Source organism: Musa acuminata, chromosome BXJ3-4 (assembly GCF_036884655.1).
Source record: "Musa acuminata AAA Group cultivar baxijiao chromosome BXJ3-4, Cavendish_Baxijiao_AAA, whole genome shotgun sequence".
Lineage (NCBI taxonomy): Eukaryota > Viridiplantae > Streptophyta > Magnoliopsida > Zingiberales > Musaceae > Musa > Musa acuminata.
The window spans coordinates 47,385,932-47,404,370 of NC_088352.1; the positions used below are offsets into that span (position 1 = coordinate 47,385,932).

At 34.8% G+C, this 18,439-nt stretch overlaps 2 protein-coding genes across 3 annotated transcripts; one reads left to right on the top strand and one right to left on the bottom strand.

Annotated features, from left to right (window-relative positions):
• The first annotated feature begins 631 nt into the window (after positions 1-631).
• On the top strand, positions 632-2,629 carry LOC135635504 (protein LOW PSII ACCUMULATION 1, chloroplastic-like). 2 transcript variants are annotated; one of them, XM_065146610.1, is made up of 5 exons: positions 632-920; positions 1,144-1,719; positions 1,784-1,834; positions 1,909-2,077; positions 2,370-2,629. In XM_065146610.1, exons 1-4 carry the CDS (start codon positions 712-714, stop codon positions 2,048-2,050), a joined length of 978 nt encoding a protein of 325 aa, XP_065002682.1. In that variant the 5' UTR covers positions 632-711; the 3' UTR covers positions 2,051-2,077; positions 2,370-2,629. The 2 variants fall into 2 exon arrangements, with proteins under 2 accessions (XP_065002682.1, XP_065002681.1); XM_065146609.1 differs by lacking the exon at positions 2,370-2,629 and having other exon boundaries at positions 1,909-2,199.
• On the bottom strand, positions 2,456-17,929 carry LOC135635503 (sterol 3-beta-glucosyltransferase UGT80A2-like). The gene is made up of 14 exons (XM_065146608.1): positions 17,691-17,929; positions 16,170-16,351; positions 15,649-15,891; positions 14,881-14,992; positions 14,617-14,787; positions 10,893-10,956; positions 10,658-10,715; positions 9,468-9,645; positions 8,833-8,963; positions 6,969-7,071; positions 6,799-6,875; positions 5,622-5,669; positions 5,389-5,538; positions 2,456-2,879 (listed from the first exon to the last, which is right to left on the bottom strand). Exons 1-14 carry the CDS (start codon positions 17,752-17,754, stop codon positions 2,700-2,702), a joined length of 1,761 nt encoding a protein of 586 aa, XP_065002680.1. The 5' UTR covers positions 17,755-17,929; the 3' UTR covers positions 2,456-2,699.
• Positions 17,930-18,439: the final 510 nt, after the last annotated feature.

An 18,439-nucleotide genomic window follows, 5' to 3' on the forward strand; every position in this document is an offset into this window, starting at 1 on the left:
TTTTTAGTATATGTTAACATAAATACAGTATTATTGATTGTGATTGAAAATGATTAGCTTGAGTTCTTTGAATGAGCATTAATGAAAGTTAATATATGCAAATTCTCCTTTCAGTAAAATAAAAAAAAATTAATGAGGTTATCCTTTTTTAAATGGCATGACTGCCCCTTAATAAATTGGCCGTTTTTATATATTTGTCAAAATATATATCCTTTTTAATATTTATATATTAAAAAGGGCGTTTTTTTTTTTATATTTACCCTTCTAAACTATATATATATATATGTATATATTTATATACATATATATATACACATATATATATATATATACATATATATATATATATACATATATATATACATATATACATATATACATATATATATATATATACATATATACATATATACATATATATATATACATATATACATATATACATATATATATATATATATAGATATATACATATATATATATATATATATATATATATATATATATATATATATATATATATATATATAGTTTATAGGGGTAAATATAAAAATAAGAAAATATGAAGGATATATGTGTAATTTTTCCAGTAAGTCGCACACTGCTATAATATGAGCCACGGAATGGCGTGGTCGAGCAAACGCCAGTCGTGGCTTCTTCACGGTAGCAGAGCCGCAGAAGTGGGAGGAGGTGCGCGCAACGAGAACGGCCATGGCAGCTCCGGCGCTCGCCTCTCTCCTCATCTCATGCCCGGTTCGTCATCGAGCCCTGTCTCTGGCGCCAACATCTGCACCTCTCGTAAGCGGAGGTGGTTGCTCCTCTCCTCGACCCCCGGGGGAGCGCCTTGGCCCGACGAAGCGGCGGCCCCACATCTTCCGCTGCTCGGCGGCCAACAAGCCGTCGCCTTCCACCGAGATCAGGTCATCGACGAGTCCACCCCTCTTGCTTCTTGTTTCTTTGCGCTCGAATTGGAAAGATCCGAATGATTGCTGTTAGGGCTTATTTATGTCTTGGTAACTAGCGTTACGTCTCCTGTCTTTCTGATTTCAACAAGAATTATAGTAATGTCACCCTGTTCTTCAATTTCTCGGAAAAAAGAGGTCTTTTTTTTAGATTTAAATTTCGTTTTTTTTTTGTCTCTAGTTCAACAGCCAAGATAAGAAGTGAAGTCCTCTCACCATTTCGTTCGGTGCGGATGTTCTTCTATCTTGCGTTCATGGCAAGTGGTGCTTTGGGAGGATTGATTTCCATCACGCGGTTGGTTCCTGCTCTTGTCAATTCGTCAAGAGCCGCAGACCTCCCTGAGATTTTAAAGGGGTTTGGGATAGATCTCGGAGCAGTTCTGTTTTTTGCATTTCTGTATACGAGGGAGAGCAGTGCCAAAAATGCTCAGCTAGCAAAGTTATCGAGGGAGGAAAACCTCTCCAAGCTTAAGCTTCGGGTGGACGGGAATAGAAGCATCGCGGTCGGTGATCTGAGGGGAGTCGCACGTCTTGTCATTCTCGCCGGTCCTGCCTCGTACATTGCTGATTCCTTCGCCCGTAGCAAACCTTACACGGATGGACTTGTGGAGCGAGGAGTGCTCGTCGTTCCTTTTGCTACAGATGGGAATACGCCTAGGTTTGACCTCGACGAGACTGATGAAGAGGATGAGGCGATCGTCGACAAAAAGAAGAGGCTGTGGCGGCTGAGTCCTCTTTACACTTCTGAATGGGCCAAGTAAGGGATATTAATTCGGGCCAAACATATCCTTTTATCATTCTTATATTTGCTTCATTTGCAGATGGTTAGATGAACAGAAGAAGTTGGCCAATGTCTCGCTCGATTCACCAGTGTAAGTATTCTGTCGTATGTTTGACTTGGTTTTTAATTTTAGCTGCTTCCATAAGACTCGGGTTGGATTTGTAGGTATCTCTCTCTGCGCATGGATGGTCGAGTTCGTGGGAGTGGCGTCGGCTACCCTCCCTGGAATGCGCTAGTGGCACAGTTGCCGCCGGTGAAAGGGCTGTGGTCAGGTCTTCTCGATGGCATGGATGGAAGAGTTCTTTAGGAAATCTCAACTTCTGTATATTGAATGGTAAGATCCTCTTCCATCGTTTATTACTCTGTGCCGATTCAGTGTTGATGGCTGCAATATGTTTAAGATGATGATATCTGGCACCAACAGAATCTAACATGAATGCCAAAATATTATGAGCATGAGAGTTAATAATGAATGTGATGCACGAAGGTAGAACAGCAGTAGTGAATGAATTATAGTACCGAATGATAAACGAATGAAGAGCAGACACATTGGAAGCTTTGATCACGAAGAATAATTTTACAAACATGAGATATAATGCTCCACCAACTTACTTTTCTGTTTGCAGGAAACAAGAAACCGTCATGGATTATCTAAGCAGAAAAGCAGGTGGGGGGGGGGATGACAAAACATGCACCAATCTAAATCTCCATCTTGACTTCGATGAACTTTGGTCCTATATCTCAAAAGATGAGCCAAATTTGTTGAGACTCTCCTCGTACTGAACATACATCGGATTACATCGAAGGAGAAGATGTGTTGTTTTAACAAAGAATACAAGAAATACGATACAAACTTCTACATATAAATTATACATAGATCACATGACCTCCAAGGCTGTAAAATTGATGACCGATGAATGTGCAGATCAGGTGTAAAAAAAGAAATAGGATGAGGTTTAGGAACAACCAAAGCATTTTTTCACTGGGGCGAGCAAAGGATCCATGAAGGCTGAGGATTCAAAAGTATCCTGAGATGATAATTTTGGAGGAAGATGTTTCAAAAATGCTTTCACTGCTCCAGAAACACCATCCTCGGTTTCCATGGACTTGGCCAATATCAAGGCATTTTCTTTGACCTATAAATTTTAGAGATTCATATAAGTTCAAATCTTATTTCACTGAAACAATCATACCGACATAATGTAAATATTAGAAGCAAAAATCATAAACCGCAACATGAGACAACTATTAAATAATGGTCATTGAAAGTTGACACGAATGCTAGTATTCAAATTCAGGATTGAATTTAAATATTAGCATTCACTCTTGAATTTGAATATTCATGTCAATTTTCACTCGTCCTTGTTTAAGTATTATCTCCTATTATGATTTGTATGGATAAAAAATAAGATTGAGATTGTACGAATCTCTTAAATTTATAGTCAAGGAAAATGTCATGGCACTAGCCAAGACAATGAAAACAGAAGATGAAGTTTCTGGAGCAATGGAAATATTTTTTAAAACATCTTCCTCTAAAATTGCCACCTCAAGATTAATTTTAGAGGAAGAGATTTCAAAAATACTTTCATTACTCTAGAAACACCATCTATTATTTCTATGACCTTTGCTAGTGCTACAACATTTTTCTTAACTTATAAATTTGAGAGATTCGTACGTACTCGTGTTTCTTCTCAACACTGTTAAAGCAATCATACTAATAGAACATACAAATATTAAAAGTAAAAAACACAAACCAGATAACACTTAAAATAATGAGTGAAAGTTGACATAAATGTTAGTATTCAAATTCAAAAGTGAATTTCAATATTAATGTCAACTTTCACTCACCATTATCACCATTATTTGAGTATTATCTCCGATTGTGATTTGTGCTTTTTATTGTTAATATTTGCATATTATTTCAGTATGATTGTTTTAGTGCTGATAAGAAATAATATTGAACTTGTATGGATCCCTCAAATTTATAGTCAAGGAAAAAATCCTGACGTTGGCCAAGGCCATGGGAATAAAGAATGGTGTTTCTAAAGCTGAAAGCATCTTTGAAATATTTTTCTCCAAAAACACCATCCTTTGTTTCCATGGTTAGTGTCACAACATTTTTCTTCACTTGTAAATTTGAGAGATCCATACATACTCAATAATGTTTCTTATAGGCACTAAAATAATTATACTGAGCAAATATTAAAAGCAAAAAACATAAACCACAATAGGAGACAACACTTAAATAATGATAAGTGAAAATTAACATGAATGTTAACATTCAAATTCAGGAGTGAATTTGAATATTAGCATTCACTCTTGAATTTGAATATTTATGTCAAATCACTCACCATTATTTGAATATTATTTGAATATTGTCTCCTATTGTGGTTTGTACTTTTTACCATTAATATCTGCATATTATTTTAGTATGATTGCTTTAGTACTGATGATAAGAACTAGGATTGAGCTTGTATGGATCTCTCAAATTTACAATCAAGGAAAATGTCATGGCATTGGCCAAGATCATGAAAATAGAGGATGGTGTTTCTGAAACAGTAAAAGTATTTTTAAAACATCTTCCTCTAAAATTACCACCTCATGATCAATTTTTAAAAATACTTTCATTACTTCATAAACACCATCCTTTGTTTCCATGACATTTGATAGTGCCATAACATTTTTCTTAACCTATAAATTTGAGAGATCCATACATGCTCAATCATGTTTTTTATCAATCTAAAGCAATCATACTGACATAACATACAAATATTAGAAGCAAGAAACACAAATCATAATAGGAGACAATACTCAAATAATGGAGAGTGAAAGTTGACATGAATGCTAATATTCAAATTCAAGAGTGAATTCTAATATTCAACTTCAACTCTAAATACTAATTAAGGTTTTAAGGACCAACAATAAGACGCAAAATGAAGTTTGTATGTTAATTTAGCACCAATCGGATGCTTAGATAGTAAACATAGATAATGAGATCTGATTTTATGATTTGCTGCAAATAAGAAAGAGTCAATATCAATCTCAGTATGGCAATAAGTGGTTTTCTCTCATCTAGTTCTCATACTAGTCACTGCTGTGTTTTACCACAGAACCACCACCTATCTATTGTGACATTGTGTTTGTTTTTGATAAAATGGAGTTGTGATTTTTTTCATATTGAGGTATTTAAAGAAGAAATGAACAAAATTATAACACATGGCTAACAGAAAATATATGAATAGAAACAATAATGACTTTTTTGAGATGGAAGACAAACTATTTGACAGTAAGCATCCAAACGGAAGAAAAGGAAGGCTTATCAATCAAAGATTGTTAATAAGAAAGAATGAATAAATTTACTTCCATGATTATGGCATTAAAATGGCTGTTGAGCCAACCAAAATATGCAAAATTGTATATCACTGTATTGCAGACCTAATATCTTACTAGTATGATTATGTCAAGTACCAACAACCATTAAGAAAGTATATAATGCTTGTAAAAATTAACTACCAATCAGATTTTAATTCCAAGTCATATTTAAAAAAATACTTAAACTCTAAAAGGACAACTTGAAAAAGAACTATCAATGTGATGATAGGAACAAAAACAATAAATAAGAGAAAAAAGATCAAGTATATCCACCTCGGGTTTCATCATAAAGTTTATTGCATCGACCAACTTCTGCAATGAAAATTGATCGACAGGAATAGGTGAAGGTCCTAGTCCCCTAGCATGCACTCGCTCTCCCCAAAAGGGTTGATCACCGAAGAAAGGTATGATGGTTGTCGGACACTACAAAGCCATGGTTAATAAGCAAATTTTGTTTGGAATATAAGAACAGCGAAAAGCAAACTAAAACATATGAAAATTAGTACAGCAGCCTTAAGCCCAGCAGCAGTTGTTCCAGCCCCGCCATGATGCACCTGAGATGCAAACCACAACAATCAATTCAGAGGAAGACTCATAATTTCACTAACTAGCATTGTGTCTTTGACATTCTATATAACTTAGTATATTACTAATTTAGAGAAATGAATGTCTAGAAAAAAATAAGATTGAATTCAAACAGGTACATATTTCTTCAGGTACTAAAATTTGCCTACCTTACAGGCATATTTATGTGTAAACTGTGAAGTCCGTATAACTACCTTATGATGGTGCATTGGCACATGCATAACATTGTTCTGAACCCTCTTGTCCCTCGATAATATTAAGGACATGTTAGGAGCCAACATATCCTTCCATTTTCCCCAAAAGTACAATCTAAGATGGGCACATTTTCAAATTGGTACACTATGATTTCACTCGGATTGATAGATATTGATCAGTATTTACTAGTCTGGGTGAACAATGAGACCTTATGAGCGGTATAGGGGTGGTAACCGCTGTGAACCATGCTTACTGCTCGACTTCAGCCCATCACGTGATTGGTACCGAACGATAAGCCCACCTGATGGTAAACCCAGCCCTCAGTATTGTCACTAGATCAAGCTCCTAATCCTTGAGGGAAACACTGCGTGGGTGATCAGAAACCAAAAAGGACAGCCTTAGACAGAAAATTTTAAAAACAGAAGTCTTTTTCAGCGAATCAACCTTCTTATTTTCCTAGAGGAAAGAATTACAAAACTAATCATACAAACAGATTTCTCGGACATCCACATATTTCAAGCAGCTTCTGATATTTCTTGTTCAGTAATCTAGACTCAGCATTACATTGATTTATGTTTTCCAATTCGACTGGGTGCTTGGTCGAGAGAAAGGAAAAACACATTTAACAAAAATGATGGGAAAATCCCACTAATGAAAATGATAAGCTTTAGTAAACATAAAATCCTACAAATACACTACTTAATCATTAGTTGTAACTTAACAACATTAAGACCCAATGCAGCTATCACACAGGGTCATGCACAAGCAGACGCCTGCAAATCGGATAAATCCACATATTATAAGGTTCCTGCTTTCCTCAATAAATGTCATAAAAGATCTGGCTTCATACAACAACCAAAAGTAGCAATAACATATACCATAAGCGTTAAATCTGAGGCTTACCACTGCCTTGCACTGCAAGAATAGCCAGTCATGTGGAACATTATCCAATGAGTAAACAAAATCCTTGGGTTCTGCCACTGAAAAAAAAAAGGTATACTTTTGAATTATTTGTCGAGGCCAACCATCCAAAGACGAACAAATATAAACTGTAATATAAATATTATGCTTACAATTCCCAAGGCCACCCCAGCCCTTGTTAATGATGCCTCTCTGTTTAGTGATACTCAGTGCCTCCACAATAATCTCCGTCATTTTTTCAGGCTCTTGAACAGGCTACTCATAAAATATCAAAATAAAAAGTGAACAATAATGAAAAAAAAAATTGTAACAAAGGAGGACCAGGGTTCTTATGATAAAACATCATACACACTAAGAGAGGCATTGTAGGAGAGAATTTGTAATTGAGATGAGTCTGATGACAATCCCTACCAACAGTGAAATTCCATATTTTGTACACAGTAAAAAGTATCATGATAATAATACAAGTGGAGCAACTTATCAAGAAAATTTATAGAAAATAACATGACAATCCAAGCATTTGAAGATGACTATGTATCCACTATTGAATTAGATACTGGTTTAACAGTATTAAAAAGTTGAGACCAGTTCATGATATTAACAGTTGATCAGGCTCATGCTTAAATAATTACAATTTTCATAGAGCCTAGAGCTTAGGAATTCAACTTAATTGCCACCATGACTATTCTTTGAGAAGGCATGGAAGAGTTTCCTTGCTGTAGTTTATCCCAAAAACGTTCTGACTATGGTAAGTTTTGCTTCTTTATGATCTGGTTAATTAGGGTTTTGGCTACAACACTAACCTTTGTACTTGCAGGAGCAAAACTATGACCACCGAGCCCATATTGGTGGAAGACACATGCATAGGGCTGCCCTTTTTGAGTTTCCCCTCGGGCTGAATGGATGGGTGGGATGCAATCAGCAAAATGATTTTCCATACTGCGCTAGACATTGGTCCAATCTAACAACTTGCCATTTGACAACTTATCAAAAGGGCAAACATGTCCTTTATCATTAGCATATGATATCGTGGATAAGACCTCTTTTTTTCGTTCCTTCATCTCTTAATCTAAAACCAAAGTTCCATCCCGCACAAACAAACATGAAACTTAATAAGCCAGATGAATTTGCATTATAGATGAATTTGGAAGCTCCTCACTTTCATGACTGTCTTGAAATCATCATCGATACAATATTAAGCCATCCATCATATAATATACCCTTTTAGAATCATACCATTTTCCTCATGGACCATCATGCCATTACATTCCAAAAATATATGAAATTTCCTATAAAAAGATATGAGGTGGACACAAAAAGGGAAAGAAAGGATAAACAGAGAGACAGAATTCAATTAAAAAAGAAGGTGCAAAATATTGATTGCCCTCTGTACTAACTCAATCTTATCACCAAAGAATCACAATAATGAGAGTGACTTACCAGCACAGACTAATTGGTTAGAGTCAATATTAATATTCTAAATTACAAGAATGATAGGGTATGCTGCAACTTCTCATGAATAATCTTGATATCTAAAATCTCATATATGCAGTTTTTAATATGCCATATTACAAGATGGTCAAGTTTTGGATGAAACAAATCTGGCCAACCCAAAAAATCACTTTCTTTGTGTACCAAGAAATTAAAGCAACATATTTATAATAAAGCATACAGCATGTCTATGACACTACAATGACTGATATGCCAGAAGATTTATCAAACATGCTAGAGTCAATATAAAGACTCAAGCAAGTCAGAAAACCAACATAGAAATCTACTTAGTTAAGGTTTTACAAATGGTGTCATGATTACAAATCAGCACACCTACAAGAAGGATAAAATCAATACTATATCTACAGAAACTAATGCATAGTATGTTAATGTCAACTAGCATCGATGATTCTAAGAATCTTTTGAGGGAATGCAAAACAAGGTAAGTGCACTCAGGAAGCAATAGTACTTTGCAGATGCTAAGGTTGATAAATGCATAGTTTCTTTTGAGATGACTGAACTTACAAGGCTACCAAAACCAATATAAATAGGCTTTTCACCAGCTTCCAGCCATTTCACAAGTGATTCTGGAGGTTCATAATTTGATGCAAGGTCAAGGAAACAAAATCCAACCACATCAATTTTGGATCCCCAATCTGCAGACAGTAACAATAAAAAAGATTCAAAATAGACAGGTTTATGTCGAAGAAGAATTGTCACACTTGCCTACACCAACTATCAAAACGAAATATATTTTTACACTTATGGATAGTTACACATTATAACATAAAACATACATTACTTTTCTAAGGTAGATAAAATATTTGTTGCAATTGTTGTTCCTTTTGTTTCCTAATAGTGGAATAGTTCATATGACATACTTTTTTTGTCATGTTAATAAAACCAAAACAAAAAATTAAAAAAAAATGATTAGAGTCATGAGCCAGTTGCTAGCAAAAAATAATATAGAACATTAGAACATTTAACATTCAACCCCATACTGACCTATTATTTGAGTCTAAATTTGTGTTCTCATGTCATATCATCTAATATTTACATTTCATGGCGTAGTTTTTTTTTATGATTCATTCCATGATGTAGTTTAACATTTACAGGCAAACCAATCGATTAATCAATAGCCTCTTAATTTAAAGAATTACCTTTTGGTTTTGGAACAAGATGTGGGCTCCATATATATGCATGAGGTATGTCAGAGGCAGAATCCTGTGCACCACTTAAATAAGTCACCGGTCGCAGTTTCAACTTTCTTTTTCTAAAATCATTTATCATATCCCGTATTCCAAGCCAAATCATAGAATCGACAATCTGATACGAAAGCTGCAAAATAGAACAAAAATATTCTTAATCAGCAGAGAGCACAACAAATAGCTCAAATGTATACAAGATGCCAATCAAAACAAATTGCATTGGTCATTCCAATATGATATGCCCATTTTATATAAACTTTTCTAAAAACAATCCAGTTTTGATCAATTTATTAGCTTTGTAGTCAGAAATTGATTAGAATTAGCTAGAATCGATCAAACACAACCAGATTTAGCTAATACTAGTTGATTTGACAACCTCAGAAGGAAAAAAATTATAAAAGATAAGGAGAATAAGAAAATCGTTGTTAACTAAAGGCAAAAATATAATTAATATAAAATAGAAGAAATGTTGATATTATTTGCTATTTGTTAGAACCAACATATTTATCATCTACCACCATTGTAATATTTATCATCTAGCATCGATAAGACAGAGAAGGAAACGATACAAGAACAAAAAAAGAAGAAAACAAAACGTAGCCCTTAACCCTATATGGGATCAGGTATACCATGATATAGAGGAAATGTCAAAAAACACACAAATAATCTACATCATCTAAAAATGCACCTATATGGTGGATATAGAAGCTCCAAGCTACATATACATATTAATTTTTTTCATTAAAAACTATATTTTTATTTTTATATCCTATAGATCTTTTATCTTTTAATAATATTATTATTTTTTAAGAATTTTCTCTCGGTTGATACCAATCTCAGCAATATGGATACCAATCTAGTCAAATGTATCTCCCCAGCCCATACCAGGATTTGAAATCTATGGATAAAATCTCCGAAATAATTCAATAACATACTATAAAAATTATAAAACCTAAGCTGATGTCAAAAGCACAAATAAGCTCCTTGGACTAGCTTACATATACAATACTATACCACACTCGAGTTCTTAACCAGATTAATCAGACATGTTCAAGAATACTTTGATATTTTGATACACAAAAAAATAACCAACCAAGCAACATCACTTATTAACAGTTGAGAGTGGGAAATATTATTCTTACTCTATATCCAGCAGATTGCTTGACACGGGAAAGAGGATGCGGAAATTCACTAGTTGGTCTGAAATTGTGACAAATAATTAGATAAACACACTTCCACATTTAGGTTTAGCTAAAAGCCGATTAAGCATATGAATATTTAAATTAATAACTTCAATTGGAAGATAGGTAAACATTACCATAACCTAAAATTTATGATATGCTAAACCAGAATGAAAAAAGGGAAATAAGATCTCACGTCCATGGCATTGTGAAAATAATGTGAATTGGTATTTTCAGCGCCTCAGCTACATGGGTATGTCCTGAATAAGCAAATCCAAGTCAATGATTAAACTTGAAAGTCAAATTGCAAATTATGAAGGCAACTTCATCATCACAAAAAAGGAATGAAACAAATATAGAAAGAAATTCATCATCACCAATTGTTAGTCACACCTAAAATAAATGGTTAAACTTTACATATTATACGCATTTTCCTACAAGTTCCCATATTGTGCAAGCTCATCAAACTATGCCAAATATGTTCAACTTTCCCATGTGCATGTAATGAAACAAAATATTTCTATTTAATAAGACAATTGAATTTGCTTAAATGCTAAACAAGTAACTTGATTTAGCATAGGATTATGGAATCCAAACAAGCTTATAAACAAAGAAGAAAAAACTCAACGAAGCAGCATATAAATGCCTTTATATAGGGCCAGATATATCGACATTTCCCAACTCTGAGATTCATACAATGCAATGTTATTAGTCAAACAAACAACCATCAAGTTCTCATATTTTTCACATCAACGACAGTCATTAACTTGTTTACACTAGCATGAAAGACAACACTAGTAGCAATGAACATTGCTGCATAGTTAACATACTATAAACTCAAATGCTACTTTGGAACAACTTGAGGTCTTCAACTCTTCAAGATATTATTTTAGACAAAATAGTTGGTAAATGTCAGTAGCAAAGCTTAATAATGCACCTAAGCTTTGAACCACAGCTAAAACTTCATTTTTGTTCTTGTATGTGAGTATGCCATTAAAGATGATATCAACTTGTTTTTCAATCATTAAGGATGCAACAAATATGAAATTTAAGACCCTTGCATAATGATGGCAATTCCTTGCAAAGAAAATATGAAAGACAATCTTCCTTCAAAAAACCATAAAAAACACGAATCGTGAAAAGGTATCTTGTAGCTTGATTGATTAGTCAAATAATGATATAATCCATACAACTTCCACTATGTCTTGCATCATCTTGATGATTTGATCAAGGAAATATTTCCTTAACAAAGATTTATCAAGGTATCTTTAGTTTTATCGAATCGATAAAACATCAACTTAGCAACAAGAAAACTAATAACCTTTCGTTAATTACAACATGTATAATTAAATTATCATGACAAGTATGATAATTAATGATTGTTTAGTTCCCATATATAACTATAATAAACACTTTAATTTTTTTCTGTTCCGATTAATAGTGGCTTAGTTCCCATAGGTAATTATGTTATTCCATCTTTCAAAAGATTAATAAAGAATTGAATCAAAAAATAGGAAGGAAAAACACAGGATTGGTAGAGAACAATTTTCTGAAAATATGCAAATCCTGTAGAATATGCTCATATTCCATTAGGAATCATACCGTAGTCATATTCTATTGAACTATTTATTGTTGCTAGCCAAACATCACGTGAACTGTATAAAGCAATCTTTATTATACTTATAAGTGCTACTTGCTAGGAGGTTGAGCCTGACCTTTGTCTTTTGTTCCACCTCCAGAGTTAGTTCCCATAAGGGGGAACATTATAAATTAGTGTTTGTAAAAATCCGTAACTTATTTAACATGACTCCCTCCTAGTTCACCATTAGTTTAACTCTTACTTCCCTAAAGACAACATAAACAAATTGAATGAAGAGTCATCACCATGATACTCTCCCCAACCCATTGTATCTTTGCAACTATGCCCCAATAACTATTCGCCAAAGTAGCTAGCATAACGGGGTTTGATTTGAAATTTCAAATCATAAGATTTCTCCATTGTCAATTTTTTTCCATTTACAAAGTGCTTAATGTAGTTCTCACTACTTATTAAACCATTCATACATTAATGAAGAGAGTGGACCGTGTTCCTTTAGACCTAAGAAGCATAGACACAGACATGGGACACTGACACAACACGAACACAACAACACATCATTTAAAAAAAAAATAGGATATAGACACGGCAAGGACACTTATATATATATATATATATATATATATTATTTACATGAGTTTTATATATTACTCAAATTATTATATTTTACAATTTAACAAAGTTATTATAACAATTATAGTTTATACAATTTACAGTTTATTCAAATTATTATAGTAATTTAATCAGGGATTCAGAAGCAGTAAAAAACTCAGATAAAAAAAAAGATAGGTTACTAATATGTTAACAATTTAATCAGAAGTAGTAAAATAACTAAGATTAAAAAAAATAAAAAATAAAATAGGTTAATAATATGTTAATAGTTTAATCAGAAGTAATAAAAAAAACCCAGATTAAAAAATCAAAAAGAATAAAAAATAATTATATGTTAATAATATCTTTAGCAGTAAAAAAAGCTAAACATTAGTATACGTTAAACCTTTGGCTTGCGACGCCACATGACTGAGGAAGAAGCTTTATAAAGGGGCGACAATAGTGCACGACTCTGCTTCTGCAGACGGGCACTCGGGACGGATGGTCCTATGGCAGCGTGTGACTTCACCTCTGTAGAGGGGCACTCGGGGTGGATGGTCCGACGATAGCATGCAACTCTGCCTCTGCAAAGGGGTGCATGGGGTGGATGGTCCCACGATGCACAATGGCAACGCGTGACTCTACAGAGAGGCACTCAGGGCGGATGGTCCGATGATACACAATGACAACAAAGGGAAGGCTGGTAATGTGCTAGGGTTCAATCGGGACAAGAGGTATTTAATGCCAAAATCCTCCCTGAATCCGTGAGGAAGAAGGATTCTAGAGGTTCCCGACACCTCCGTACGTGCCATCGAGCCAGATTCTGAAGGTTCCTAGACGTCTCCACACGCGACCACCGAGTCCGACACACAAACGGCGTATCCAACGAATTAAAAAAATAAAAATAAAAAAAGACGCATGTTGAATGATGTTCGGTTGTGTCGGAGACGAATCTGTGTACGACACATGTCGAACACGGGTACATCACCCAAATCATCGTGTTTGTTCTTCCCAACTTTAGACCATGGATTATCAAGGTTGAAACCAAAACAACCTAAGGCTGCATACATTAACCCTTTCCAAACTCCACATTTTATTTATACAATGTCGATAATACTCCTCTATCAAAGGATTATTTTTGTCTCAGGTGCTGATATCATGTTGGTTTTGACCCTACCAATAGGAACAAAATGGAAAGGACTCCGTAGAAACCAAATCAAACACACCACATTGATCTACATGTCTGCATACCCTCATCATGGCACCAAACCCTATAAGTGCACTAGGGCCTCCCACCCCCACCCACGGTGGTACTTCTCTCCTCTTCCACCTCCACCTCCTCATCCTCCTCTGCAGCCACACCACCTCTTCTCCTCCTCTTCTTTCTCACTTCTAATGCCTCGGCACATATCAAATCCGTATCGGTTCGGCTAGCAACGATACCTAAATTGCATTCCTTGATATAAACCATGTAGTTTCTTCAATTTTAAGATTTTCGTCAAGTTTCTACAATTTCTGTTTTATTTAGTCTTAAATCTGCCAAATGTTTAACTTGTATTAATAAAACAGAGGTCTGTTTACTTAGGGTAGTGTTGTCATATATCAATTTCTATGTTCTTGGAAGATAAATAATGGATTCTAATAATCTCTATATGCAATAACAAAAACCAAGAGCAAAAAAAGAACCTATGCTACTTTCAGGTAACAATACAGAGATTCAGATGAAACTAACCATATGCCGGTGGATTTGCAATTATGGCATCCGCTTTGAAAGGAATACCAGTGTCGACATCAGGATCCTTGCAGGCAGGAAGTAATGAAAAAATGATTTCTTTAATCTGTTTACGTTGAATAGGTATCTCGGAAGGTGCAGAAGGTAAGAACCCTTTATTCTTCACCATATCTGGAAAATTAACAGTGCATGATATAAAGCAAAAACTATCAAAACATACATTCATTTGACTTTAATTAACAAGTTAAGAAATGATGCACATACACTCAGCAAGGACCTTTGGGTCTCCACCTAAAGGAAAGAATTCCAGTCCAGCAGTCAATACAAACTCCTTGAAATTTGCATGAGTTGCTAGTCTAACACGATGACCATAATCCTATATAAACATATTCAATAGTCACAATATAGTAATCTAAAATGTAAAATGTTAATATCAAATAAAGCAAGTACATATACCAACAACACTGTTTGGTTAAACACCTGAGAAGGATGTCCATTGTAAATAGAACTAATATTCCAATATAAAATATAAAAAAAAGATTATATTCCAAAATTTGTAGTAAGCACATTTCTTTCTGAAATTGAGAATTACTAGCAATGGCAACAATATGAACCATTTAAAGATATAAATTGATTATTACATGTCATGAGGGAATCTTCAACCAAAAACATCCAAAATATGTCTTTCTGAATGAGTTTCTTATACTAATCCAATAAGACAAAAATCCTTTTGGAACAAAAATTCTTAATTCATTTATGTCAAGTCCCAAGTGCATAAAGGGTGATCTCAACATACTAAAATCAAGATGAACAAAAATACATGAACTTTGGCAACAACAACATCATAAACAATTAGCAAAGTTTAAAAATTAAAAAAATAAATCCAAGATAATCTTTCCAGATGCTTTTATAATTTTACTCAGAATGGAGTAAAACGACCTGTTATACCGTAAAGACAAAAACCTGAAGTGAGTTACAAAATATATACTGATGGTAATTATTAGTAATACATCACAATTCGAGATAGCTAACCTGCAAGCGTTTTCCAATCGCAACAAAGGGCTGCACATCACCTCGTGTCCCAACAATAAGAATGACAATTTGCATAGGAGGTCGATATTGGAGATCTGTCGAATCTAGTGGCTCTTCATCAACTGTTTCACCATATGCATCCTCGGATTCTACTTCTAATGATGTAGCTTCAAGATTGCTCGGAACATCAACCACAACAGTTCCATCATCTTTCACTGTAGCAATTCGATTTAGCATCTTCATCTGCACCATACAAAGAAATAAAAAGACAGAACCACTGTGACTCTAAAAATTTATGTTTCAATTTTTTAAGCCACCAAAGGTCAAACAAGCCCTTAGTTAAAGAGATCAATGCAACAGTAGTAGATTGTCTCAACATATAAATTGAAACTGACTATGTGGAAACAGATGTAAAGTAACAACAATTTTGCAGCATCAAATGCTATATACTAAAGAAAACTCTTGTAATACATCAAATTACAACACACACCAAAAACTATAGGATGCCAAGAGGCTCAAACCTTCTGTTTATCAGAAATCTTATCATCAAACAATTGAGCTGTTGGATCATCATGGGGAATACTTTGCTTTCGTCTCTCAGTCTTTGACCTTTCCAGATTTGGCTTGACTGGGGTTGTTTCTAATCTTTCAGGACAGTTTGTTCCTCCAGGCATCGTATTTGCCCTAGGAAGACTTCTGTCAACTAGAAATGGCAAAAAAAAGAATTTAGACATTGCACAATAATACAAAAGAAAATTTTGACTTCTTGGACAGTAGAAAATCAGCTGATTCATGTTACCACAAGTTTGGCATATACAGAAAGCAGAATCAATTAATAATTCCAGCTTCATTTTAAGCAATCAAAACTAGAATAATCAAGATGTAATGGCGATGATTAAAAAAATGTTATTTGAATTTCACTGTTTATAGAATGACTCTAGAATTTATTGAAGTACAAGAATTCATTTCATTTTTGTAACTAGTCACAAAACTAGCTTCTTCTGAACATAAGGCCCAGAGACTCTCGACTTGAAAAGCTATATATTTCAAATGAGAACCTTACATTATGCTTCAAATCAAAGAGAAACATCTGGAGTTAAAATTGAATGTCCAAGGGCCATAAGTTTAAAGTTTCTCAAATCACGAAAGGCAACAAAGATGTGATCACCACTTGCTAGCAACTGACTTGCACTGGAGCAATAAAAATTTCACTATAATGATTAAGCAACATATAATATATATATATATATATATATATATATATATATATATATATATATATATATATATATATATATATAACTTAATAAGCTTTGGGTCTTTGCTAACGTAGAGTTGTTCACACATCTCCTGCAGAGGACAATGGTAGAAACAACAAGAGACAACTCTAAGTGAACCGATAATTTCTTTAAAAAAATCTAATATGTCTCTAGCCTGAGAAAGAACAATGACAAGAGATGGGGGAAAGAATCAAAGAACTAATACATTGTTTTTCTATGGATACAGGGGACCACATCATGAAGAAAAATGGAAAAAAAAAACAACTTGGTAAACCTTCTTAAACTAGTACCAGCAAAGATCCAGCGCTAAAACCGAACCCACAATTGCAATAACGATCGCTTTCAATGCACCGTATGGTTAACCCTTTAGGTTCATTGCAATAGAGTGATTCTTGGACAACTTCCTCTCAGTTACTTGTCCGCTCAACAGTGGGGACATAAAACCAGTCCAGAATTCCCCATCTGGCCTGAATCAGCAAACTTCACTCTTGAGATCCGCCGTTCCTCAAAACGCATCAAAAGGACCGATTCTCTAATCTGAGATCACATTCTCATACTAATTAGAAGCTTCCATTTTCACATCCAACCCAACCCAAAACACCCCCGAAACAAGATCCACAGGTTCAATCACTCAAACGCCCCCTGGCATAACCCACCGCATCGCATGTGCGGCACCAGACAACCCCCGAATCCGAACCCGACCTACAAGAGGCTGAGGCAAGAATCGAAAGAGTCGAGAAAATGAAAGCTCCCGAGGATTACCGGCGGGCGACGAGACCGATCCGTTGCCGTTCATCTCCTCCACGCCGCTGCCGTTCTCCTCCATTCTTGCCCGCTTCTTCACGGAACTTCTCGCAGCCGGAGAGAGTGAGCGGGTAACGGAGAGAGAGGAGGCGGGATCTGATGCTCGCCGAGGAAATCAGGGAGAAGGGCAAGAAAGACAGGCGAAGTCGAAGGGGATCGGACTCGTGTTTCTTTATGCCTTATTTTGGCCTGTGGGTGGCGACAGCGAAGCACCCACGTGGTAGTAGAGTTCCGACGGCGTGGATAAAAAAGGAGGCGCCCCGCTTCGGACACCTGTCCACAAATCGGGTCGGATCTCTAAACGGATTCGATAGCAAATTATTAATTCTCCTATTATTTATAATTATCATAAGATTGTTTAATTTTTCTATTATTTGTTTTGTTAATGAGTATCTCAAAAAATCAAAATTAATTAAAAATAGTAATATACTTGATATAATCTACAGAATTTTGTAAGAAAAGAAGTTTTCTATATCTCATGTCATTCCTAATCAAATGTTACAATACAAGTATATACACATGATGTTATAATTTGATTGTGAATTATGCTTGGGTGAAGGAATGATTATGAGTTTGATCAATCGCTTATTTAATAACGAGAAACTTGCATGTACCAATTAGTCATTCATATGAGTAATTCATGAGTCGAAACACATTATGATGCTCATGTTCTTCCTAACTCTCCTTCCTCCTCTTTTGTATCCCTC

Excerpts from the sequence above, each read along its gene's own strand:
- LOC135635504 (XM_065146610.1), top strand. The coding sequence starts at position 712 with ATGGCAGCTCCGGCGCTCGCCTCTCTCCTCATCTCATGCCCGGTTCGT. Across the intron at positions 921-1,143 it reads TCGCCTTCCACCGAGATCAG|TTCAACAGCCAAGATAAGAA; the intron begins GTCATCGACGAG and ends TTTTGTCTCTAG. Across the intron at positions 1,720-1,783 it reads TACACTTCTGAATGGGCCAA|ATGGTTAGATGAACAGAAGA; the intron begins GTAAGGGATATT and ends CTTCATTTGCAG.
- LOC135635503 (XM_065146608.1), bottom strand. The coding sequence starts at position 17,754 with ATGGAGGAGAACGGCAGCGGCGTGGAGGAGATGAACGGCAACGGATCG. Across the intron at positions 10,957-14,616 it reads TGCAAATCCACCGGCATATG|GACATACCCATGTAGCTGAG; the intron begins GTTAGTTTCATC and ends TTGCTTATTCAG. Across the intron at positions 2,880-5,388 it reads ACTTTATGATGAAACCCGAG|GTCAAAGAAAATGCCTTGAT; the intron begins GTGGATATACTT and ends TAAAATTTATAG.